Source organism: Lutra lutra, chromosome 3 (genome assembly GCF_902655055.1).
Source record: "Lutra lutra chromosome 3, mLutLut1.2, whole genome shotgun sequence".
Taxonomy (NCBI): Eukaryota; Metazoa; Chordata; class Mammalia; order Carnivora; family Mustelidae; genus Lutra; species Lutra lutra.
This window is the reverse complement of record NC_062280.1, coordinates 128,015,094-128,041,202: the sequence shown is the minus strand read 5'-3', so window position 1 is coordinate 128,041,202 and position 26,109 is coordinate 128,015,094. Positions and strand designations below refer to the sequence as shown.

At 38.0% G+C, this 26,109-nt stretch overlaps 1 protein-coding gene across 3 annotated transcripts; it reads left to right on the top strand.

The window, feature by feature from the left end:
* The first annotated feature begins 794 nt into the window (after window positions 1-794).
* HSPH1 (heat shock protein family H (Hsp110) member 1) lies at window positions 795-26,109 on the top strand. 3 transcript variants are annotated; one of them, XM_047723087.1, is made up of 20 exons: window positions 795-927; window positions 1,192-1,255; window positions 1,378-1,431; window positions 3,949-4,006; window positions 5,903-6,043; window positions 7,000-7,122; window positions 9,075-9,174; window positions 10,378-10,511; window positions 10,941-11,185; window positions 11,936-12,164; window positions 13,601-13,707; window positions 13,958-14,091; window positions 15,976-16,184; window positions 17,890-18,021; window positions 20,686-20,823; window positions 21,676-21,801; window positions 23,009-23,116; window positions 23,217-23,336; window positions 23,719-23,880; window positions 25,210-26,109. In XM_047723087.1, the coding sequence occupies exons 1-20, from the start codon at window positions 810-812 to the stop codon at window positions 25,414-25,416; spliced, it is 2,709 nt and encodes a 902-aa protein (XP_047579043.1). In that variant the 5' UTR covers window positions 795-809; the 3' UTR covers window positions 25,417-26,109. The 3 variants fall into 3 exon arrangements, with proteins under 3 accessions (XP_047579043.1, XP_047579041.1, XP_047579042.1); XM_047723085.1 differs by having other exon boundaries at window positions 926-1,431; XM_047723086.1 differs by lacking the exon at window positions 17,890-18,021 and having other exon boundaries at window positions 926-1,431.

The following is a 26,109-nucleotide window of genomic DNA, read 5'->3' as shown; positions in this document are numbered from 1 at the left end:
GAAAAGAAACAAAAGTTTTTTTTTCTGATCAAACCGAGAAGCAAAACTTAATTTATGGCTAGGAGTGACAGAGTAGAACAAGGTCCGCTGAAGACAGACATAAAAAATAAGCACCAAGTGATATTACAGACAGCTTTCCATATTACGCCACATCTAAAAATGCTTCCCTTAAAAAAACAAATCAGTAACACCACCAAAAAACCTTTTACGCTTTGTTCCACCGAAGACTACCCCGCGGACTGACGAATACAAGAACATTTAACACACACACTGCGCCTATTAGCGCCTTAAGCGGAAGTTCCCTCTTGTAATTCATAATTCTCCAGTTGTGGCGTAACCTATACAACAATAGAAGTGAACGCAAAACAAACAGCAAACAAAACGCCGCTGCTACAGAACGCGCACAAAAGCACTAGAAGGTACCCAGCCTCTCCCCCGAGTCTCCCAAGACAAAGCCGGTCCCGACACGCACTGCGGCCGGGACTACACATCCCAGCACGCAAGGCGCACTCCATCTCCCAAGATGGACTACGATTCCCGACATGCTCTGTGGACCACGGGTCGGCCTCCTCAGGGTCTAGGGGGTCTAGGGTCTCCGCAGAATGGGGTTTGTCTCCGCCCGATCAGCCTCCCAGGGTCGGACGCCATCACCCACTAGTAAATTGTGGATTACGATTTTCCATTTTTCCGTTCTTCATTTTTCTGTTTTATTAGGACAGCAAAGAGTCCGTGGCTAGGGCGGGCGGGGACGTAGGTGGGTCAGCCTGGCAGGCTTGAGCCAATAGCGCCGGAGCGGCTTTTCTGCCACTATGGCAACCGTGGCCGTCCCCAGAGGGACCAGCCACCCATTGGGTAGAATCTTTCGAGAAGGCTCGAGAAGAAGGAAGCGGAAGTGGCACGTGGAGGGGCCGGTGGAGGCGCCGGTGAGTAAATGCCGCAGATTCTGGAAAGTTCTGATCAGTACGATACATAAGGCTGAGGAACTGAGACCTCCCCTTCTGGGTCGGTAGTTCAGCGCCGCGCCGGTGAGCTGTGGGTGCAGAACGAGGCCGCCATCCCGAGCTTGCGGACCGACCTGCGGAGACCGTTGGTCGCCTTCCCCCGTGCTTAGTCCTCTGAGAGCTGCCACTGTCCCCGGGAAGCCGGAGGCGCCAGCCAGGCCGACTGTCCGTGTGTCCGTCCGAGTGACAGAGGAGCGGTTGGACTCCGCGGGAGCCGGGCGCGGCCGGGGCAGGAAGCGGCTGCGGAAGGAGCGGGCGGGCGGGCGGCCGGAGGACGCAGACCCAGACCCAGAGCCCGGGCGGAGGCGGACCGCGAGCCGGCCATGTCGGTGGTGGGGCTGGATGTGGGCTCGCAGAGCTGCTACATTGCCGTGGCCCGGGCCGGGGGCATCGAGACCATCGCCAACGAGTTCAGCGACCGGTGCACCCCGTAAGTGGGAGCCTGCGGGGGCGCTAGGAGGGGTTCTGGAGTGGGGAGGGAAAGCCGGCGGGGGGCTGGGGAGCGTGGAGACCCGGGGCTTGCGGGCTGGCTGCGGAGCGCGGGGCCGATCGGAGGGCGACGTGCGGAGTGCTGCGCTCCTCCGTAGGGTCTGGGTACCCGCGGCCGCGTCGGGCAGGGCGCTTGCCCAGGAGTAGGGGTGGGGGCTTGCCAGGATCGGGGAGGGTGGGGGTGTTGGCGATTCACGGGGCCAAGTCAAGTCCTAGAGTGGAGTGGCCCAGGGTCGTCGCTTCGGGGGCGGGCTTCCTACTGCCAGGCCCGCGACTTTATTCGTTTTCTTGGCAAGCCTCTGTTCTCCTTTTCCGCGGCCGCCCCCGTTTCCCCATGCGGCTTCTCTGAGCTGCCTCTGCCGCCCCCAGCTTGTCTCCCTCCCTCCGAGCATATCTTTGCGCACCGCAGATGCGGGGCTTCTGAGCTTTTTTCTTCCGCATTGTGAATCTCGAAATGAACTGGAAGCTTCCAGAGCCTGTACGCTGCTGCTTGTCCAGTGAGCGGGCGGACTGTTGTTAGCGACCAGAGAATCACTCCTTTCATAGATACCTCTTCTTGCGCACTTTTGGTTGCTAACGCTGTCAGCCTTAGTGCCTGGGATCATTTGTGAAGATGTAAACGTCCTTTTGCTCGTTTTATGAGAGCCATTCAAGGGGAATCCTAAATCGTGTTTTAGTTTATTAATTTTGCCCCGTTTAAATAAAGGAGATAAAAGGAGAATTGCACAGTTTTGTGCTAGAACTCGGGGATAAATGTTGTCACTGAATTAAATATTATATTCTATAGCGGCACGAGGTGGACAAAGGTAACGTTTTATTAAAGCAACTTTTTCGAGGGGCTTATTTTCTGAAGATAATACATGCAAACATGCCTGCATGTATGTTAATGAAAACAATTGCTTACTTCTCAGGGAAATTAATGTAGATATTTTTTAAGTGCCTTAAATCCAAGGTAAAAAGCATAGAATGAGACATGAAGGCCCAATGACTGACTGTAGAATGTACAACGAAAGATTGTAGAATGACTGTATATGTCACAATTTGAGTACAGATGGCTATTTTTGAAAGTGAATGGAAAATCAGAAAATAGCCAAATATTTGACAGTGAATAGCCTTGGGAATACTTACTCCATGATTTCACATATTTGCAAATTTACAGTATGTTCTTCAGCTGTGTAAAAGGCTCTGTAATTGGAGTATAGTAGGAAAGTGTACCAGGCTTTCATGCTTAGGTACAGTTTACATCTTTGTTCTCTTTGATCCAATAAAAGGAAGAAAAGCTGTTCAAATGAGAGTAGGAACAAAATGTGTATTTGGCTGTAGTGACCATTGTGAAACTAGAGACAACAGATATGTCTTTAAAGAGGGTTAACAGGGCAGCATTGGAATGCCCTTTAATCTTTTGATGGAATAGATGTTTGACTCATTTGGGTTGGCAGTATTAATTTCAGTGTGGAAAATGAGTTCATTCGTTCTGCAAGTGAATAGTTACTCTGAGCCTAGAATGATACACTGTTTTTTGGAAGATTCTAGCCTTTGCTTGAACACTTCTCTGGCTTTTAAAATGCTGTTTAGTACTTGCTCAGATAATTTAGGTTTAGGGTGTCTCCTTAATAGCCGATTTAAAGTTGATTTAGCCTGGTGTTTAATGCTCTCAGCATATTCCCATTTTGTTCATCTATTACTCCTACCTGCTCTCTGATTGAAAACCTAATTTGCTTACCTCCTCCTGACAAGACTTTGAGTTTCTCTCTCTCTGTGCTACCATTCCATTTCTATTGCCGAGAAGGCTGTCTCACAGAAGTCGTTTTTCATCTCTTCAAGGCTGACTTAATGTAACTAATTATTACCTCCTTTTGTGGTAGTTGCTGTGTGTCATTCTTACTTGGTTTCAAGTAGAGTCTTCCCTATAAGACCCTCTCTTGAGCTTTTAAACCCAGAAACCTAACTTAGGCCCTCTTGTTTGGGTTTATATAAACCTTTGGATCCTAAAGAGGCCAATGGTGTATCAGAACAGCAGTGGGTATGACAGTGATAACTTAGATTTGTACGGAGTTGCTAACTGAGAAGTGGAATTAACACCATATATTTTGTCAATCATGCATCTAAGGCCAAGTTAATGTTACCTTTTATTCAAAGTATTTTCAGAGTTCATGTGCACTTCCTAATAATTGGGGACCTGGACAGTTATATTGGTATTTGAGCTATTGGAAAATGCCCCCTGAACCGCGAGCAGACTTTTTGGGTAAGATGGCTACCTAGATTGGATTCTCAGAGTAGCAATTAAGCAGACTTCCACTGAGTATCTGACCAAAACTTGTGCTATAGTTATGCTATCCTCAAACCACCCCCGCACCCCCCCACTGTGGGTAAGAAATTTATATTTTCTTGTCAGTTAAAGATGTCTGCCCCTATGCCTTTTAACAGTTTTGAGACATGTGGTTTGTATATCTTCTAGATCAGTCATATCATTTGGATCAAAAAACAGAACAATTGGAGTTGCAGCTAAAAATCAGGTATGTTCTTTAGAGAATTCTGGTCATTTTTTTAAAGGGAGAGACTTTCAAGGTAAAATCTCAAGGGCATACAAGAATATGAAATATCTAAGCCTACATATTTTTGAGTTAGAAATGTAACGCAGGTATTCTTTATGAGCCTTTAGGTGGGGATTTTTCCTTCTGTTGCCTTCCTCTTCTCCTAAGAACCACTTTAACTGTCTAATCTGCCAACCTTAATTTTTAGTAATTTTGCCACCTTGTAATTTATCTAATTTTTAAAAATTACAAATAAGACACTTGAAGTTCTTTCATGTGAGATTTCTTATCTTGCATATTTAAGAGTTAAAGATTCCTTCCAGAAGTTCTGTATTTAGAAGCACTTTCAGGTTATTTAATAATTAAGATAAGACTGGGAGCATGTTCTGTATAGACCTGTGCTGTCTTATAGGGTAGCCATTAGATACACTTGAAATGTATAAATGTGGAGTAAGTATGAAATACACATGAGATTTTGAAGTCTTAAAAGGAAATAAAGTATCTCCTCAATATTTTATATTGAGTACATGTTGAAATGATAGTATTTTGGATCTATTAGGCTTTAAAATAAGTTACTGAAATTAATTTTGCCTGTTACTTAATGTGATAGAAAATTTATGTATGCCCCTCCCATGTAGGTCTCACGTTAAAACTGGTGAGCCCATAGGGTTGGGGAGGAAAAATTAAAGCAAAAGAACATGAAATATGAAATCTCTTCTGAGAGGCTTTTAAAGAGAAACTAAAAAAGTTCTTTTAAATACAGAAAATAGCATTGCTGAAAGAGAAACAAAATTCTAATCCCTGAAATGCTACAGTAAAGCAAGTTGGAAGAGATACAAGATAAAAAAGAAAACAAGGGAGAGAAAAATAGCTGTGTATGTTTAAAATAATATACTCGAAAGAAACACGTTAGTGAAGTAACTATCTTCCTGAATATGGCCGTTTAGAATATTAATAATTTCAGACCTAAAACTATTGCAGTCTTTTGTAGTTATGTGAGGAGAATCAGTTGAGGCTCAGATCTAGTCTATAAGTTACTGGATATACTTTAAGTCAGATATTTTAGTATATAAAAGTATTTTAGTATGTAAACATGCTTCAGTTCTGTATTGTTTGAAAAACTAGTGCTGTCAACTTGTATTCCTCCCTGTAAAAGAAGCGGACCAGAGAGAACCGTAAACTGTTTTGGGATTTTTGTTACTTCAGAAGCCTCAGTTTTTAGTCTTTGAATTATTTCTGTATTTTAAATAAAGTTCCCACTGCTGACTTCTGTGAGTGAAATACATTGAAGTGTGGGACTTTTCAATCCAGAGCCTAATCATCAAAAATACGCAGTTGAAAGCATTAAGTCACTTAGAAACTTCTTGAATTATCCTTGCCTCTTGCTTTTTGGTATAGATAATTAACGTTCCATTATTGTCCCAATCCATGTATTTTGTGACACAAAATGTTTGTCCTGACCACTTAGCAATTTATTAGACTGTAACAACTTTTAACTTTTTTCTTTTTTTTTTTTAAGTAATTTGACTTGCAGTGCTTCTAGATCTCATTTATTCATTGCATATAAAACTTGCAAGTTTAGTGGAGAAAAAGAAATAAAGGGGTGCAGTTCTTGGTTTGTTCAGGGCTTTAGTGATAGTTTCACCATCTTTTATTTTATCGTGCAGATTTTTAAATCTTTTTAAAACTAAAGTCTGTGGTGACATTATTGCCTCCTCTTCCCTCTCACTGCCTACCTTCTGTCATTTTCCTGGGGTTGCTGAGAAGGTTATTTATGTTCTTAATGGTTTGGGTTGTATACTTGACTTTCTATAAAATTGTAATAGCTGATAGGTGTTCAAATTAGAAAAAAAATTAAATTTATAATTTCTTTTGCAGCAAATCACTCATGCAAACAATACAGTGTCTAACTTCAAAAGGTTTCATGGCCGAGCATTCAGTGACCCCTTCATTCAGAGGGAGAAGGAAAACTTAAGTTATGATTTGGTGCCAATGAAAAATGGTGGAGTTGGAATAAAGGTAATATAACTGATCAACCTTAGAGTCCTTAGTTGGGAATAGAAAAAAAAAAAAACAAAAAACACGTAATTCTTAGTAAATATTTAAAGTTCTTAATTAGATGAGTTTTTTTTGTCAAGTTCTTGTAAACTGTAGTTATGTCTTAATGCCTGAAAATTATTCAAATTATATTGCTATAACTTAATTAGTGTCTCATAAGTTCTTTATAATTGTTAAAATTTAGGTTTCCTTAGTGTTAAAAAAAAATTCAGTTGTGTTGTTTTATCATACAAAAGTCTATTCCATGACAGCCCAGTTGTAGTTGTTTGGAGAGCAGTAGTATAACAAAACCAGAAATCTGTTTTTATTTTATTTTATTTTTTTTTACTTTTTATTTTTATTTATTTATTTATTTATTTTTTAAAGATTTTATTTATTTATTGGACAGACAGAGATCACAAGTAGGCAGAGAGGCAGGCAGAGAGAGGAGGAAGCAGGCTCCCTGCGGAGCAGAGAGACCGATGTGGGGCTCGATCCCAGGACCCTGGGATCATGACCTGAGCCGAAGGCAGAGGCTTTAACCCACTGAGCCACCCAGGTGCCCCAGAAATCTGTTTTTAAATTAGCAGAAGCATTTTTATCTTAGGATCTGCATAAAATAATAATTGCTATACTGATTGATCTCTTCAGTTAAAGTGGAAATTTACTACTTTCTGTAATGTTTTGACTAGTACTTTGGGTAGAGGGAAAAAAAATCTGTCCTAGCTTTTTTCCTTCCCTTCACTTCTAGAGAAAAGTTCTTCTTTTCTTTTTTTAATTCTTTTTCTTTTTTTTTTTTCTTGTCTGTTTTCTTCTTTTCTAACAGCTGTAACAATAAAGGTTTTCTGGAAGAGAATGTGTAATAACATTTGAAAGTTAGTATGAGCATGTAGTTTTAAGTACTACAATGTTTAAAATATTTTCCTTCCTCAATGTAGGTAATGTACATGGATGAAGAACATCTCTTTAGCGTGGAGCAAATAACAGCTATGCTGTTGACTAAGTTAAAGGAAACTGCTGAAAACAACCTCAAGAAACCAGTAACAGATTGTGTTATTTCAGTAAGTAGAATTCAGCAAGGCAGTGTGTTTTATTTTAATTTGCCTTTTTTGCTACTCTTAAGTATTAAATGTGTGAAAACTGTTCTATTACTAGAGATCAAAATCCTACTGGACTGTATTAGCATAGTGCTCAGGAGCATTTCAGAGTATGTTTGAGTGATATTTCTGGCCCGAAGTTGCAGAGGCTCTTGATCAGAGGTGCAAATCAGAGTCTCCTGTGGGGCTCCTTGGAAGAGACTGGTTGGCTGAATGGGGAATGTTCTAATACAGTCAGTGAACAAATTTTCTATTTGTATACTTAATGGGACATTTTCAGAATTCTGCCATCAATTGACAACCAGTTCATTAGAAGTTTTACAATGTCACCTCCTAGTAGTGATAAAACCTAAGATTTTTTAAGATTTTGTTTATTTACCTGAGGGACAGAGATAGCACAAGTGGGGAGAGAGGCAGAGGGAGAAGCAAACTCATTGCTGAGCAGGGAACCCAATGTGGGGCTTCATTCCAGGATCCTGGGATCATGAGCTGAGCCGAAGGCAGATGCTTAACTGACTGAGACACCTAGGTATCCCAAAACTTAAAAGGTTTTTTAACACTGACAAGCCCACTACCTTCAGTGGACAGTTGGTAGGTTATCAAGGTGTATTTGAAATGGACAAAAGTCATCTTTTATTTGGACACCAAAAAGGCAGCTGGAAATCTCTCCCAAATGTCTAGGGTCACTTTTTGATCTTCTGTGGTTATGCCCTGGACCAAGACAGTCTGTGATGGAGTTACCTGCATCTTGCATGGTCTTTGCATTATAACAGGGGCAGCATGGCCTGCCCAGACCGTTCAGAAGCTCTTATGGCAGTATATCCTGGGAAATGGAAGAGTAGAGTCAGAGGCTTAAAATTTCTCCTACTGCCCTTGCAAGACAGAAAAGACAGAAGGTGTTCTATAAGACTGTCTGGCTGTCGCTTGGAAAAATAGTATCTAATCTCTGGGAAAATTAAAGAATTAAGTTATAAGTCAGTGGTTCTTCCTTTTTTTTTTTTTTTTTTTTTATTTTAAATAAGCAATATGGAAAACTGATGAAAGCAGTGTTCCGATTTGAAAGGTGAGCAGAGACCCACTTTTGCTTTTGCCTCTCTTTCTGAAGCAGCTACAAATACTTTGGGGGACAAATGAAAGCCACTGTACTAAGTTTTCTCTTCGGTACTTTCTGTTAGCTAAGTGATTCTATGGCTGTATTGTTAGACACACCTCCTGAAGAGTGTCCTAGTTAGAGTGCTGTCCTAGAAAGCGATCAGAAGAATTAACCTAGCTGGAAGCACAAGTCAGCACCGTAAGAAACTTCATCCCATCCCTTGAGCTGTTTTTTGCTCTTCCTTCTTTGAAGAATATCAACAGGTTTTGCCTAAAAATGTTTTTGTAATCTTAACGGTTCTATAGAATTAGAAGGTACCCCATCATCTATTAATGCTTAAATGCAATGAATAGCAAAACTAGAGAGCAGTCGCATATGCTAGAATTAGTTCTGTATTATCTTTAAGTTCCTTCATATTTACCTGTTATTCAATTATATTTAACATTTGACTTAGTGCTGTGATTTCCAACTGTCAGAAATTTAAGACTGGTTCAGAAATGGTATTTCCTACACCTGAAGTTTTTTGTTACATAGAAGTAATTGTCGGTATGTCTTAGTGAATACTCCTGATTTTTATTTTGGGTTAAAATTTGGTTATAATAAAAATTACTTTGATAATACAATTTTGGGACACTTTTTTAAAAAGTATTCTTCTGAAAGTTAAGGAACTTGCTGGAAATGAAGTCTGGGAGTTCTGTTTATGTTCTGTAACTTTGCTAGGCACTTATTTAGCTATACTGTTTTATTTCATTATAAGTGGGTATGAGGAATTCGGATGTGTGTATTCTAGACAAGTTAAAATTCTTTCCTTTCTTGTTGGTAGGTTCCCTCTTTCTTCACAGATGCTGAAAGGCGATCTGTATTAGATGCTGCACAAATAGTTGGCCTGAACTGCCTGAGACTTATGAATGACATGACAGCTGGTAAGGGAAAAGAACTATTTCTGTGTAGTAGTGAATATACTATCAAAACTAGAGTTAAGGTTTATAATTCATGTACTTGTAGAAACGTAGCCTAGTAAAAAAAAATAAGGGTTAGATTTGAAATTAAGGAATTCAACTTTTCAGATGCTTCTATCTAATGAGAAATTGACACTTTGTCAGATTTATGGTTCTGTTTTCATTAAATTCTATATATATATTTTAATCTTTTGAATTATGAGTGTTGAATTTAGTTTTTTATTTCCTTATGTGGTTTTTATAATTAAGTTTTCCCAAAACCTTAAGATTTGGGGCTTTACAACTGCCTTGACTATAAGTATTGATTGAGTTAAAAAAAAAAAAAAGTTTTCCCTTCTACATTTCCTGAATATATGCAGTTAGTCATTGATCATTCATCTTATATCAAATATTGATTTAAACTGTATCATTTGCCAGGCACTGTATTTACAGATATAGCGGTAAGCAAAGCAATGACTGTTCTTCCTAAAGCCTTTACTAGTTTTTTAAGATTACAGGTGAACAAAAGGTCAATTACAATGTAGTGTATTCAGACAAAGCAAGTAAGACTTTTTTTCCAGTGTATATCTAATATACACGTGTTTTATATCTAATACATACATGTCTTTCACATCTAATATGTGTTTTAAAACTCCTAAAAGTATCAATAAAGATGTGTTCTTAGGTTATATGTATTTAGAAATACAGTGGTTTAGAAGTTCAGAAAAAGCTGACAGTCTCTTTAAGGTAGATCAGCTTTTTGCATTGAATCTAAAAAGAAATTGGTAGGAACTGCAGTTGCTATAGTTGTATATTAAATTCTTAATTTTTTTGGATAAGCAGTCTCAAAGGTTGTGGTTCAAATGTAAGTATTATGTGATGAGACTGCTATTGTTTGTAGTTACATTTCATTGTGTTTGCACCTGTACATTTTCTCTGTGGTATCTCTTTATACATTGCAAAGCGAATAAAGCATTGTTCTAAAATCAGAAAGGGAACAAGTTATTGATGCCATGAAAATGAGTTCAAAGTCAGGTATAAAAGGAATGTGTTCACCTTTAAGCGTTTGAGGTATAGTCAGGTTTCCTGCATGTGTAATTATTTTGGAAATGATGAAATTCCTAAGAAAATGTGAACCAAAGAATTGTGTTTTTTTGGTTTTTGTTTTGTTTTGTTTTGTTTTTGTAGTTGCTTTGAATTATGGGATCTATAAGCAGGATCTTCCAGGCCTGGATGAGAAACCTCGGATAGTAGTTTTTGTTGATATGGGACACTCAGCTTTTCAAGTGTCTGCCTGTGCCTTTAATAAGGGAAAATTGAAGGTAAAGTCATAAATTAGAACTCAGTGACCAAAACATATTTAAAATGTGTTGTATTTATCATTACTTCAAACAACGGAGCTTCTTGACTTTGCTTCTTGGTAATGAAGAGTTTGGGGTAACAATATTAACAAAGAATTATTCCTAAAGTTCTCTATAAAGATGATGTAATTATCTTAGCATACTTCTAAGTATTCTGGCTTAAGAAAGAGCTTTTTAAAGATTATCCTATGTAATCATTAAGAGTAAATCAGAGATTTAGCATTTCATTTGGCTTTGGTAGTAACATTTCTCTTGACTTGGATTTCATGTTGTAATTAAAGTAGCAGTCTTGATCCTGTAGTCTTCAGTTGTTTGAGTAGCAGTATTTAAGATTCTAGTTAAAAATACGATTGAAAATAACCAGATTATATGTTGTTTTAACTAAATTAGGTACTGGGAACAGCCTTCGATCCTTTCTTAGGAGGAAAAAGCTTCGATGAAAAGTTAGTGGAACATTTTTGTGCAGAATTTAAAACTAAGTACAAGTTGGATGCAAAATCCAAAATACGAGCACTCCTTCGTCTGTATCAAGAGTGCGAAAAATTGAAAAAGTTAATGAGTTCTAACAGCACAGACCTACCACTGAATATTGAGTGCTTTATGAATGACAAAGATGTTTCGGGAAAGATGAACAGGTGCGTCTTGAATTCTCTTGATTAAATAGAAGAAACTTCCTGCTGAAACTATTGCTCAGGTGTCTGTCTAGCTATGGTGTTGAGAGTCTTGGCCTACATTTCAAGACTGTGTGCTACTCGCTAGGACTATTCACATCATTAGAAACTAGAGTCACTTCGGTAGAGAGGTGATTTTTTATTTATTTTAAAGTGGGGGTAGCAGCAGAGGAAGAGAGAGACTCTTAGGCGGGTTACACACCCTGCAGGGATCCCGATGTAGGGCTCAATCCACGATCCTGGGATCATGACCTGAGCCAAAATCAAGATTTGGATGCTTAACCAACGGAGCCACCCAGGCACCCCAAGCAAAGATGTTTTTTTAAAAAAGAGGCACTTTGCCAGGTGCCCTTATGGTGGAGTCTTTTTGGTATTTATCATCTCTTAGTATTTCTAGGCCAGTAATTGAATAATGGTTACACACAAAAAAAATTTTAAGGAATAAAATGGCAGTCTTAATATAAAAGTGGTTTTTTTCCAAGAAACCAGTAGAACTAATTTTCTCCCCCATCTCTTTTCTGTACCTGTATTGTATATTTATATATATATTTAAAAAATTACAAATTACAGTACAGTTCAACTTGACCCATGTGGAATTGAGGTTGTCAAAGGAAAAAGAAATTCATTGGGTTAATATTGTTTAAAATATTGGTCAGGATATTGGCTTTAAGATAATGTTTCCAAAGATTAGTAGCATTCCTCTTCTTTACTAAGGGCACAATTTGAAGAACTCTGTGCCGACCTCCTGCAAAAGATAGAAGTTCCCCTTTACTCACTGATGGAACAGACTCAGCTCCGAGTTGAAGATGTGAGTGCTGTGGAGATAGTTGGAGGCACTACCCGAATTCCAGCTGTGAAAGAAAAAATTGCCCGATTCTTTGGAAAAGACATTAGCACAACACTCAATGCAGATGAAGCCGTGGCTAGAGGGTGTGCACTACAGGTACTGCTGTCTCGGCCCTTTTTTCTCTAGGTGTTCATGCCTCTAACCATTTCTGCTTTGTTTCACTGTGATGAGACCGTATAATAGGCAGAGCCCTGTGTCTAATTAGCTATCCCGAGGGAGTGCACTTCCAAACAATGGCCATAAGGCTGTGGGGAAACCAGGATCTTCAGATCTGGAACATCTAGGAAATTTTTGATGGAAGGAAATTTGCAGCTGATGTTTCTTAAACTGTGGGTCAGGAACAGGCATGACTCTGAGGGGACCCAGGAAACACAAGAATCATGCATGAATTAGCTGTGTGGTGGTAGCAGTCCTTCCCAGGCACAGAGAGGGCAGTTGGAACAGCAGTGTGGTGTAAGGAGGAAGTGATGGGGTGGGGGGAATTTGCTGAGAGTGTTAGTTAGCAAGTGGTCTTAGGAAATAGCTCTTCCTCCTCCATCAAGCTGATTGTAACTTACATATCAAGTAAGAAGGCCACTCAGAGGCTTAAGTTCATTTGGCAAAGCGAAAACACCAAAACTAGAAGTTGCTGATGAGGAAATTAGTATTTATATTTAGGATAATATTATAGTCACCAAGTAGTTTTAACTAAAGTTTCAAGATAACCATGCTTAAATTTTAATCTAGCTAGCACAGTTATTTTTACAAAACAGCAAGCGGTTCTGTACACAAAGGTTTTTAGAAGGACTATACCTAATACTTTAAAAGGGAAGAATATGTACTCATTACTGCTGGTAGTCCATTGTATCCACATGATGCATCTGGGGTTTTTGTTTTTTCCTTGATAATGGAGTGTACTTCCTTAACTAAGGCTCTAATTCCCCGAAAAATTGGAAGTTTATCGGTTCTTTAGAAGTAGAGCTTATTTTGACCTTTCTTTTGAAGGATCCTGTGCTAATCAGAGATTGACTTTCACTTTCCTTGTGTATTTGGTCAGTTTTATGTGACTTCTCTAAATCCACCTGTCAGTTGGGTGTTTTCCACCTCAACTTTGAATTTACCATTGCTTCCTTCATAAAATTACCTGAAAATATGAACTTTGGGTTTTATCCTTTTTCAAAAGTTTTTAGACATTTGAAAGGTGATAGGGACAGAGTTGTTTATGGAAACACACACAGACTCGAGTGGTACAGCTTGTAATTGAGATTGCTATCAGGACATTCCTGGCAAGGCCAGTGGTTTTTTTCCCTAAGCTCCTATGAAACTTGTTATTGGTCAACAGTTGTCATCCTGAGATCCATTGTATTACTGGTCTATATTTAGTAACTGGCATAGTATTTAGATGTTCTATTCTTTGTACTTAAGATGACATATACTTTAAGCAATTTTGAATTTGAATTTAAACTTACCATCCAATTTGAATCGAGCTTTGTATTAAAAGATGAGTGCAGTTATTCATGATCTTATGATAATCCTTTCTTTTTCTTTTCAAGTGTGCAATTCTTTCCCCAGCGTTTAAAGTTAGAGAATTTTCCATCACAGATGCTGTTCCTTTTGCAATATCTCTGGTGTGGAACCATGATTCAGAAGATACTGAAGGGTATGTAGCAAGTTTATTCAGATAACTATTTTAACATAAAGGAGAAAAAATTAACAAATGACTTTTACAGTTGAGGGTCTGATGAGTCCAATTGGAGTCTTTGAACAACCAAATCTATCAAAATATTTCTCTCATTTTGGTGTTAATAAATGGTGAGATAGAATTGGTGATTTCAGAGCATTTATTCCATTTTGTGTAGCATTGCAATCTTAAGCGCTTGGAATACTGAATGCCTTTTCCTTTCCTCTAGGGTCCACGAAGTATTTAGTCGAAACCATGCTGCTCCTTTCTCCAAAGTTCTCACTTTCTTGAGAAGGGGACCTTTTGAGCTAGAAGCTTTCTATTCTGATCCTCAAGGAGTTCCATATCCAGAAGCAAAAATAGGTAAGCGATTAATTTGAAAGACATAGTGTACCAATGTAAAAAATTTTCTTCTCGGTGAAGTTGGGTGGAACATAATTCCATGTAAAGGTATCGTCAATTTAGAATAATGGTGATGAAGAAATCTCTTCCTTTTATTGATGAATGAATTGGCCTGTAGAGATGAAATGACTTGCTTAGTGCTGCTGTCACATCCATGTGTTTGTGTCTAGAAACATGACAGTCTTTTTTCTCCTGATACAGTCTCTGCTTAAAGGATCACCACCTGTTTTTAATATTAACCTTTCTTCTAGATGGAATATTACTTCCAGTTTAAAACTGGCTCAGAAACCATTGCAGCAACTTCTCAAATGGACCTTTCTATTGTAATCTCTTTTAAAAGTACATCTTTTTTGGTACATTTTTCCTTGAGAGGTTTGGCGCTGTCCATCTGTTTTGACTCTCAGTACCTGGAAATTTATGGGAGAGCTACGGATCCCTTCCTGAGTGGCCATGTGTCTTTCCCGGGCTGAGGGTAAAAATTTGCCAGTATTGCAAGATCTGTTAGGACTCACTGTTACCCACACCTTTTCATAACAAAATTGTTTATAGAGGTCTAACCTGACCAGTGTGTTTTATTTCTTAGCACTTAACACCAAAAATGTTCAACACAGATTTTTTTGTTGTTGTGTGTGTGTGGTTTTTTGTTTTGTTTTTTGTTGTTTTTTTTTTTTGGTTTGTTCTTAAACTGTTTTTACAAATTTATTACTAGGAAATTAGCTTGAGAAATTGTTGAATAGAGACTAAAAATTTAATAGGTTGGATTTTATGCATTAGTACCCCATCGTGCAAAGGATAAAATCCAAGCCTTTTTAGTACGACATCAAATCAATGTTATTGCCAAAATTTAAAAGCTTGCACATGCTTAAAGAACAATCTTACATCTTTCTTTCTCCTCTGACTCATCTCGGATACCCCATAGTGAATGCTGTTTCTTTAAATGAGTCTTACAGTAATTATTTCCTGAGCCCCAGTGATCTGGTAATTACTGAATGTCTATTCTAATATCTTTCACTGACATGGTAATTTGTAACTTCTTGTGTTTGTATAAACAGCACCTTAAATATAAAGGTGTCAAATCCCATACAGTGCTTTGCGCATACTAGGTTCAAAATACTTAATTTTGGTTTAGTGGCCTTTGGAATAACAAGGCTATTAGTGGATATGATAGCTAATGTATACCACTTGGTTCTGTGGTTTTATGTGCTCACTGTAAACACTTATCACCTCAATCCATAGAAGCATAGGTAGGTTAAATAACTTGCAGTGGGTTACACGGCCAGCATTCAAGCCCAGAGACTGGGTCAGAGTCCATACTCTTACCTCCTACTCAGAAATGCACTACAACTACTGTATTTTGCATTATAATTTCAGGTTTTGACATCAGGTTTTATTAAACTCTCTCCTTACTTAACACATAGAAAAATGTTTTGATTATTCCCTCAGGAAAACCGTTTTTCCTGAAGACTCTGTAGGATTAAAATGCTTAGTATCGCTTGAGATCTCTGCCTTACACTTGCTGACAGATTTTCATGTCTAATTTGCGCTTATGTTTATTGAAATAGGATCGGAGGAGGCAGGGACTTCTTGTCATCTATCTTACAGAATCTGTATTAAATAAAAATCACAGGAGTGCCATGCCTTTGAAGGTTTTTTAGGATATTAAAACTAATTCCAAGTATTGGAGTAGTACCATACACCTAAGTTTATTTTATGTTAGTCGGATAGGTCTTATTTCAGTTGGTAGAGAAAATGGGAAGATTTGGGAATAGCAGTACTTTGAAGCTTTGTCGTCTTTACAGACATTTAGATTGACTTCAACAATTGTCCATTTCTTTTTTGTTCTAGGCCGTTTCATAGTTCAGAATGTTTCTGCCCAGAAAGACGGAGAAAAATCGAGAGTGAAAGTCAAAGTGCGAGTCAATACACATGGCATTTTCACCATCTCTACAGCGTCCATGGTGGAGAAGATCCCAACTGAGGAGAATGAAGGGTCTTCTGTTGAAGCAGACATGGAGTGTCCCAATCAGAAACCAGCAGAAAACTCAGACACTGATGTAAGTTTGTGGATGAGCCTTTGAGTTGGGATATATAGTTGAGTTAACTCTATAGAAAAAGAGTAGGGAAGGGTTCAGATACATTTTTCTTAATTTTATTTAGAATTTTGGAGAATGACGTGCTCGCTTCGGCAGCACATATACTAGAATTTGGGGGAATGATGATGATAGCATTGCTAGGTGATGATATATATGGCCCAGAATTTGGTGAATTATGGTTAAATTCTGTATAGCTAATTTGAACTGGCATATTACAAAATAAGAGTGTAATTATTACAAAATAATAATTTTGATATTTTAATTAACAAAATTTAACAGATTTAATTAAAATGTTAATTTTGTTTGTTAAAGGCATTGACCACATATTGAGAAAGCAGTTTTGACTGATGATTAAGAAAAAAAGAAAAAGACTTAAAAAAATTTTGGAATATATACCAAATATATGCCAAATATTAAAGCTGATTTTTAAAAGATTATTGCAAAATTGGCTTTGGTATTTCAGGACTTGTTTACTTTTATTTACGTGATTTTTTATACTGTGGGAGGGAAGGAAGAGAAATACCTGCATGGAATATAGAAAGAAAGTTGTTACTGTTCATGTTCTTCCAGTTAGCATGAGTGCAGAAAAAATTTAAACTTCAAAATGGATTAGCTGTTAGAGTTTACTTCTGGATAATGATCAGAAATAGCTTAAATGGAGAGGCAAGTGAACAGTGTTTTAGTTAAGATGTGAGAAAGTGTAGTATCCTGTGGTCAGACAGCTCTTACAGCTATTATTCCTAGAACATTTAAGGAACATTAGTATCTGAGCCTTAGTTTTGTTCTCAGTTTTAAAAATTGCAAAATGATGTGTTAAATGATCAGTGCTGTATACTTTTCCATTTGGCTATGGACACCATTGTTCTAATGCCTGTTGCATCAATCTCTTTGTACTTTTTGGATATTTACATCACGAGTGCCTTGTTTCTGAATATTTCAGTGTCTGCCTTAGACTCTTGAAGCTCTGAAAGAAAAATGTGAGAGGCTTCAGGGTGGACAGAAAGTAGTTAAATGAGAATGTTTCAGGTTTCTCCCAAAGATGGGAAAGGACTAGAGCAAGCACTGATTTATTGGGGATTGAGGTCTACTAACACGTAGTATATATCTTTATCCTGAGATCTTCTGAAGTGGAAATAGCTAAATCACAAAAAGAAGGTGGGGACAGGAGGAGCCTTGGGTATCTGTAAGCTGAAATGAGGAATCCCTGAATGACTGATCGTTGGCTTTTTTATGCAACTGTTCAGTTCATTGAAATGGCGATATGTTGCTGATGGCTGCTGGTGAATTTAAGTTTTGGAATCTTGTTTCTGGGAGAGAGGCCTGGAGTAAACCTATTTCTTGTGCTTTTGCGAGTTAATAGCTCTACAAAGCTAGATCAGAGTTTCCTAAAGGAGAGTTCTTGGTTGTCATCACATCAATCAAAATGCCTACTGCTTGGTTATTTAACAATATTAACTGCTCTCATTCAAAGAATTTCTTACAGGTTTAAGAGTTGTAAGGAGTTTTCAAGTATTTTGTATTTATTTTGCTTTTATCCAGTATCTTTTCTCCCCCACCTATTAAGATTTCAGAAATTGAGTGTACTGTCTTTGGTGCCCTGTAACCTTTTAAATTTATATAAGTACACCTGCTTTCTACATCCTTTGTGCCTGGGCTTTCATTTCAGAAAAATATCCAGCAAGACAACAGTGAAGCTGGAACACAGCCCCAGGTACAAACTGATGGTCAACAAACCTCACAGTCTCCCCCTTCACCTGAACTTACCTCTGAAGAAAACAAAATCCCAGATGCTGACAAAGTGAGTGACTCTTCTAGTTCATTCCTTTAGACAATGTTGCAACATGTGATCATTAATGATATTAAATCTGCAGTTTCAAGAGCAAGCACCAACTTACCTTATTCTGTATAGGTTTTGGTTTTTTAGTTTTTTGTGTTTTTCAATTAAAATGAGTTAGACGTACTCAAGCCCAACTAAGGGAATTGAATATCCTGTTTTAGACACGGTAGCTTCTCTTGATTAACTGCCACTCCAGGCAACAAGAGATGAATGCATGACATGTCTTATCTTCTCTAATGTCAGAGGTATCTGCTAATGTGAGGAGTTTTCACTTGAATTAGTCTGAATGATAAATACACGGGCTATAGGAGTCTAGTAAACTTTTTTCTCCTCTCAAATCACCTGTCAAAACTAAATTAATTTGATAGTGTGCTAATAACCAGATTGTACTTCAAAGTCATTTTTCTTTGCCATGCTTCCACAGTATGTATTAGAAGCTAAATTAAATATTTGTGCTTGTCCCTTGAAAAATGACAGCTTCTAATCAAACCTTTTAAAATTCATGATTGTGTAGATACTGGGAAGTTGACATTGTTTCTCCAGATCATTCTGTGCTTTGCAGAACTTCACTCTTTGTACACGTTGCATGTAAATTATTAACCTTTCATTAGTGGTTTGGTTTTCTCTTACCTTTAGATGAATCACAGAATTGTTTTATACTTGGTAAACATTTCGTGGTTTTTTTTTTTTTTTTTAAGATTTTATTTATTTATTTGACAGAGATCACAAGTAGGCAGAGAGGCAGGCAGAGAGAGAGGGAGGAGGAAGCAGGCTCCCTGCCGATCAGAGAGTCCCATGCGGGGCTCCATCCCAGGACCCTGGGATCATGACCTGAGCCGAAGGCAGACGCTTTAACCCGCTGAGCCACCCAGGCACTCCAAACATTTCGTTTTTAATCTCATGCCCTGATTGGTCCTGTGGGAATCCTAATATGAACTTCAGTTCCTGACTCTGAAAGCTGCTTTTTTTCTCCTCGTAAAGAGTTCTATGATGATGATGGTGGAGCAGCATTGCTTTCTTTGCCACAACAGCTCCTGAATGTCCTGTCCCTCCCCTCACTGAGTGTTGAGTAGTAACTGACTTGTGCTGATAGTCTCAGTGCCTGTCTGGAACATGACATGGAGTACCATTTCATGTTCATAGTTGTAGGTGGGAACGCCAGCATCAAGCCCTTTGGAACATTCTCACACACCCCTTTGGAGGGTTCTTCATCCATTCCTTGTTGAGTGCCATTTTGTGATCTATCGGTTTAGTCAGTAGTTGGTTTAATGTTGTACCGTCAGAGTCTTACACTGACTTTAACTGCTACGTGTGTACCGTCATCCATTTGTTTCCCAAATATCTGTTGTACTTCTGTGTTTTATGAGGTATGGGTGTCCTCTAGTTCATTTTCCTTGTGGTGTGTGCCCCCTGAGCATGCTCAGTATATTGGGGGGTTCTCATGTGTGCTAGAGATTGGGACTGCAGGCTGATTGACTAGATCCTTGCTGGTGAGACAGCTGGCTACACTTCTGAGACATGTGACTTTTAGGAGTACTGAATCAGCAGTCTGGGAAACATGAGTTCTAGTCCCATCTCTGTCTTCGTCATTTTAGGCAAGCCACTGAACCTTTTTCAAGTCCCAGTTTCCTCTGTGAAGTGCCTAGAGTTCTAAACTTTTTAAATTCTCAGAATTATCCTGTGGCGGTATTTATTGTACTGATAGGCTAGTCCTTCCTATCTGACTGTCCCAGCCAGTCAGGGTGTGTGTTTTATTCTGTTTGTTATTTTCTAATCTGTTCCACAGCTGAGTTTCCTAAGTTGTGTTCTTTGTTATCTCAGCTAGTAGGAACGTGTAGAAAGGGGAATACATAGAAAAGTCTTAGAAAATTAAAGGCCATAGGAGATACTTAACTTCTTTAGCCCTGTATTTACATATTTTGAAAAACTTGAAGCAAACTGTTAGCATTTGCTGCATCATTTCATTTTCTATTTTAAGGTTCTTTTGTCTCTTTTTTTACCTTATGTTTGCTTAAGAAAAGGAGTATGACTCCAGGGCAGATAGTAGGAATAAAGATATTTATATATGTATACATACATTTATGTATGTGTGTGTTTAGAATCCCCAAATTCATTAGGAAACTTTAAAAGGCACTCATCGGTATAGTGCTAGTTGTAATCGAACCAGGTATAATACTGGGATGGGGGGACTCGAGTATAAAGGAGGAATAGAAGTGATCCTAATGTGTTTACCTTTGGTCACAGTCTGTTTTAGTTAGAGTCTAGATTGTATTTAAAGATGTGGTAATTTAATAATAGTTTAGACTTTTTTTTGGAGTCCTAGGCATTGCTTACAGGCTTAAAAATTAAAGACCTATGAAGAAAAGTTTTAGCAGGAAAGATTAAATTTAAGTTCAATATGCAAAGAGAAAAATATTCTGGTGAATTCTTGAGAGAAAGTATGACATGTTTCAGTTGTAGCTGCAGTCTGGTTTAAAATGGGTGGGTGGGAATTAGATGATGTGTGCTCCTCCAGTTCAGGATTTTAGGGAGTTTATTTTTAGTAAGTATGATAGGGAGATTTTTTTTGTTGTTCTGAAGATTTAGGAATTTTTCCTTTTTTTTTTTTTTTCCCCCCTTCCTAAGGCAAATGAAAAGAAAGTTGACCAGCCTCCAGAAGCCAAAAAGCCCAAAATAAAGGTGGTGAATGTTGAGCTACCTATTGAAGCCAACTTGGTCTGGCAATTAGGGAAAGACCTTCTTAACATGTATATTGAGACAGAGGTAAGTACTTCAGGTAATTATTTTCCATTCTGGAATTATTTAATTGGTTGGCCCAGTTACCCATATTCCTAATAGAGGAATAGCTGTGCTTCTTTCCCATATCCCATGTTGTGTAGTTTTAAGAATAGGAGGAATCCAAAACTAATGGTTCTCAGTTTAATTTTTTTTAAGAAGTGTGTTTATATTTTTGCCTCCTTATGAAAAAGATCTATACTCTAGATCATTCTGCTTAGTATATAATTGATTGCCCAAGGTCTTGACAGAAATTGGATGCCACTCTGTTCTAGGACAGGGCGCAGTACAGTTGGTACCTCAGGCCACACTAAATATTTTTTTTTTCATATTAAATATTTCTGTTAAAATACATTGTGCTTCTTTGTAGTCTAGAATATGTGAAATAATTGAGATACAGTTTTGTTTTATTGAGATGGCAGCATTTCATTAATAAGTGGATAAATAAATTTACAATCCTTGATTTCAAATACAGTTGCAGCATCCTGTAACCATTATATATTGGCCAATATTAATCCCAATAGGAGACAACCATGTAACTACCTAAAAGGAAAGAAAATTGTAGTGAATTGAGTTTTTTTTTCTTCTTGGTATTAAGCCTGAGATGCAAAAGCTATGTAATTTATCATGTAATTTTAAAAAAAAGTCACAACCCACTGTGTGTATTTTAGTAAATGAAGAACTTCGTAAGATTTGTTACAAACTTATGAGGTATCAATTAGAGCTGTGAACACTTTTTTTTTGTATAATTGTTGATTTTAACAAGCAGAGTCTAGTTAACATTTAGTTACAGATAGCAGAAGACTAAAGCTGGAATTAATCTTCCCTGTTTTCTGGCAGGGTAAGATGATCATGCAGGATAAACTGGAGAAGGAAAGAAATGATGCTAAAAATGCTGTGGAGGAGTATGTGTATGAGTTCAGGGACAAGTTGTGTGGACCATATGAAAAATTTATATGTGAGCAGGTATGTATAGAGCTCTGTTTTATTCAGATAATAAAAGTGTTTCATGTAAAATTTGACATTTAAATCTCTACTAGATTATGTAATGAGCTTTTTGAAAACAGAAAACTTGAAATTGTTTAAACAGTCCTGGAAAGCGGCTCATTAGTAATATGTAGTTTTATTCTAACTCGTCCCAATGACTTTTTAGTTTTCCAAAAGAAAGAACCTATCAAACATTTATTTAGGGTCCATGACATTAAAGGGTTGGGGGCTAGAAAGGTAAATAGGAGAAAATCCTTGGTTTTAAAGACCTCCATCCTTATATTTTTGTTTTTTGTTGTTGTTACTGTGACTCTGGTTCCCTTGGTTACTCATGGTCATTGTTTTATCCCGTAAGACTGGTTCATCCAGTCATTCTAAAATTTATCGGGCAGACTATTCCCTTTAGCCCTTTTCTAAGCTCCCAAAGTCATTGTGGCTCTGAGTAAATCCCAGAAGCACAACTGTGAAAATGAGGCTTAGAAACAATTGGCTAGATACAAATCTGGGATGGTTTCGGGATTAATTCTGAAGTTAAAAGAATTTCAACTTAGGGGTCTATTTTAGTTCTAAGTTCCTTGGGCTACCTTGTAATAAGCATTAGTTTTTGGCTCTGCCCTGACATTTCCTGGATTTCTTGAGGTTGGGATTCTGAAGGAGAGATGACCTAAGGTGTGTAGACCTCCCAAGACTAGAGTAGAAATATATTATGGGAATTGGTTAGGAATTATTATTTTTTTTTCCAGGTTCAGTGATTGAATTGTCAACTTGTCTATTTCCCTTTGATAATTGTGGGAGTGAATAGAAAGTTACTTCATCAAAACCTAATTGCTTTGGAGAGCAGGAAGATAATTGCTCTTCCATAACCCCATTTCAGTGTATAGATTGTCCAAGAGTAGACTCTGAGATACAGTATTATTAAGTCTGTAAGCGGTTTACTGTACTTAACATTGTCTCCGTGTAAAAGAGAAGCCAAGAAATTACTGTTAATCTCTCATGTAAAATCTACTAGTAGTGTTCATTGTTCCTTGATACTTTTCAGTAAAGAGAGTCCAGCTAATCAGAGTGCCTTTCTTAGAAATAAGATTGGTGACTTAGTGTTTAGCACTTCTGAGGATGACTCTATCTTGTTGTGAAAACTTTTAAAGTAAAATTGCCACTGATACGGATTCTCATGTTCCATATACAGGATCACCAGAATTTTTTGAGATTGCTCACGGAGACCGAAAACTGGCTCTATGAAGAAGGAGAGGACCAAGCTAAACAAGCATATGTTGACAAGTTGGAAGAATTAATGGTAGGTCCTTCTCTCCCCCTAGGACATGGTACCTCTGTTTTAGACTACAAACTTTCAAAATGCAGTTAGACAAGTGTTAATTTATTACATCTTGTTTTAGAAAATTGGCACTCCAGTTAAAGTTCGGTTTCAAGAAGCTGAGGAACGACCAAAAATGTTTGAAGAACTGGGACAGAGGCTGCAACACTATGCCAAGGTAGCTGCAGACTTCAGAAATAATGTAAGTCTTTTTGTGCGTTGCAAGGAAGTTACCCTAGATTTTAGCAAACTGATACTAAGTTGAGGAACCTTCACTGTGAACACATGAGAAATATGTTTTTGGTATTTGAGACCAGAGATAGATTTGAACTTCATGGAAAATTGGGTCAGGTTAGAGGTTACTGTTAAATACTCTTTTTTTAAAAGATTTTATTTATTTATTTGAGCGAGAACATGAGCCCCAGGGTAGAGCAGAGGGAGAGGGAGAGGCAGGCTCCCCACTGAGCAGGGAGCCTGATGTGGGGCTTGATCCCAGGATCCTGGGATCATGAGCTGAGCCACCCAGGTGCCCCATTGTCAAATATTTAAGTCTACAGAATGACCATGCCTCTTTTTCCATTCAGGATGAGAAATACAATCATATTGATGAATCTGAGATGAAAAAGGTTGAGAAGTCTGTTAATGAAGTGATGGAGTGGATGAATAATATCATGAATGCTCAGGCTAAAAAGAGTCTTGATCAGGATCCAGTTGTACGTGCTCAGGAAATTAAAGCAAAAATAAAGGTAAGTATTATTGTCTAATGTTTGGTGCTGTGTTTCCTCAGGGACTCAAGCTGCAATCCTGTGAACCTTAAATATAACTCTTTCTTTGACCATTCTTTTTTTTTTTTTTTTTTTTTTTTTTTTTTTTTAAGATTTATTTATTTATTTATTTATTTGATGGATAGAGATCACAAGTAGGCAGAAGTAGGCAGAGAGTCAGACAAAGAGAGAGGAGGAAGCAGGCTCCCTGCTGAGCAGAGAGCCCGATGCGGGACTCGATCCCAGGACCTGGGCCGAAGGCAGAGGCTTAACCCACTGAGCCACCCACGTGCCCACTTTGACCATTCTTTAACCTCATCCTGATTGAGACCAGATTTATTAGTTCATTATTGATACTACAAAATATAGAAAATGGTATATATTTCTCTTAAGTTTCCATTTTTTCATTATTCATTCAGTTCAACAAATATATTTGTTGAGTCCCTGCCATTGTGGCAGTTACCTGCTGGTTTGAGGAAGGCTTGACAGCAAACGAGGAGAGGAAGTGTATCAGATGCGGTCAGGTGCTGAGGGCAAAAATTAAGTAGTCAAAGGGTTAGGAGATACTGGGCACTAGAGAAGGACCCAGGTATTTTATCAAGGAAGGCCTTGCTGAGGTGTGTGAGGCTTTGAAGAAAGTTGAGAAGAAAACCAAGGGATGCTTTTCCTCTGGAAGAATGTTGAAACACAAAGAATTGTGAGCCTTTTTTTTTTTTTTTTTTTTTTCTTAAAGATTTTATTTATTTTGGAGAAAAAGCATGTGAGCAGGGGGAGGGGCAGAAGGACTGGGGGAGAGAACTTCCCAAGCAGACTCCAAGGTGCGGAGTCTGATGAGGGGCCAAGTCCCAGGACCCTGAGATCATGACCAGAGGCAAAGAAGTCAAGAACTGGAAGCCCAACCAACTGAGTCACCCAGGAGTGTCAAGAATTGTGAGCCTTTGAAGTCAGGGGGCTATGATCTGGAATCCCAGTTCTTTGCTTACTAAGTTTCCTGATCTTGAGGTTAAGTTAACCATCCTCTCTGAACCATCTTTCATAGGTGGGGATCATAATTTCTACCTTTTAATATTATTGTGAGGATTAAATGAGGTAATAAGATGTGAGGACTTTACCAGGTTCCTGATTATCATAGAAGATTATTCACTGCTGTTTTCACCAGACTTCAGCCATAGTTTTGGGCAAGTGTAATGAGGAAATTGAATTCCTTGAGATAGAAAAATAAATAGCTCAGGTGGTGTCTTAGGAAAGTAATTGAAAATGACTGGATGGATCAGAGTTAACCTGATTACCAATTTTGTTTTCCTTGCTTAGGAGTTGAATAACACTTGTGAACCCGTCGTAACACAACCCAAGCCAAAAATTGAATCACCCAAGCTGGAAAGAACTCCAAATGGCCCAAATACTGATAAAAAGGAAGAAGATTTAGAAGGCAAAGAAAATTTTGGTGCTGAGCCTCCACATCAGAATGGGGAATGTTACCCTAATGAGAAGAGTTCCATTAATATGGACTTGGACTAGATAACGTTACGTTGGCTTAGTCCTTCAATGAATAAAATATTTTTGCCATAGTATGTGATTCTACATAACATACTGAGACTATTTATATTTTCTTTTTTAAGGATGTTTAGAAATTTTGTGTATTATATGGAAAGAGAAAAAAAAGCTTAAGTCTGTAGTCTTTATGATCCTAAAAGGGAAAATTGCCTTGGTAACTTTCAGATTCCTGTGGAATTGTGAATTCATACTAAGCTTCTGTGCAGTATTACCATTTGCATCACTGAGGATGAAATTGACTTTTGTCTTTTGGAGAAAATAAAACAAACTGTACTGCTTGTTCAAGAGGGCTGTGATTAAAAATCTTGAAGCATTGTTCCTGCCAAGGTAGTTTTCTTGCATTTTGCTCTCCATTTCAGCATGTGTGTGGGTGTGGATGTTTATAAACAAGACTAAGTCTGATTTCATAAGGGCTTTCTAATATTAATTCTGTCCAATAGAGTATGACTTTTTGCTTTGATATTAAAAATCAATGAGTAAAGCAAAAGCTAGTGAAATGTGTTAGCAGCATGCAGAACAAAATCTTTCAACTCTATCTCTTGTTACACAGTACATTGTCATGTGAAGGTGTAAATTGGAAGAAATGTTGATTCTGTTTGTAACTGATATTGTGAAGCCTTTTATGAGCTTTAAAATAAAGTTCATCTTATGGTGTCA

Coding starts and splice junctions, on each gene's coding strand:
- HSPH1 (XM_047723087.1), top strand. CDS start 810: ATGGCAACCGTGGCCGTCCCCAGAGGGACCAGCCACCCATTGGGTAGA. Junction 10,512..10,940: donor TTAATAAGGGAAAATTGAAG/GTAAAGTCATAA, acceptor TAACTAAATTAG/GTACTGGGAACAGCCTTCGA. Junction 12,165..13,600: donor CTAGAGGGTGTGCACTACAG/GTACTGCTGTCT, acceptor TTTCTTTTCAAG/TGTGCAATTCTTTCCCCAGC.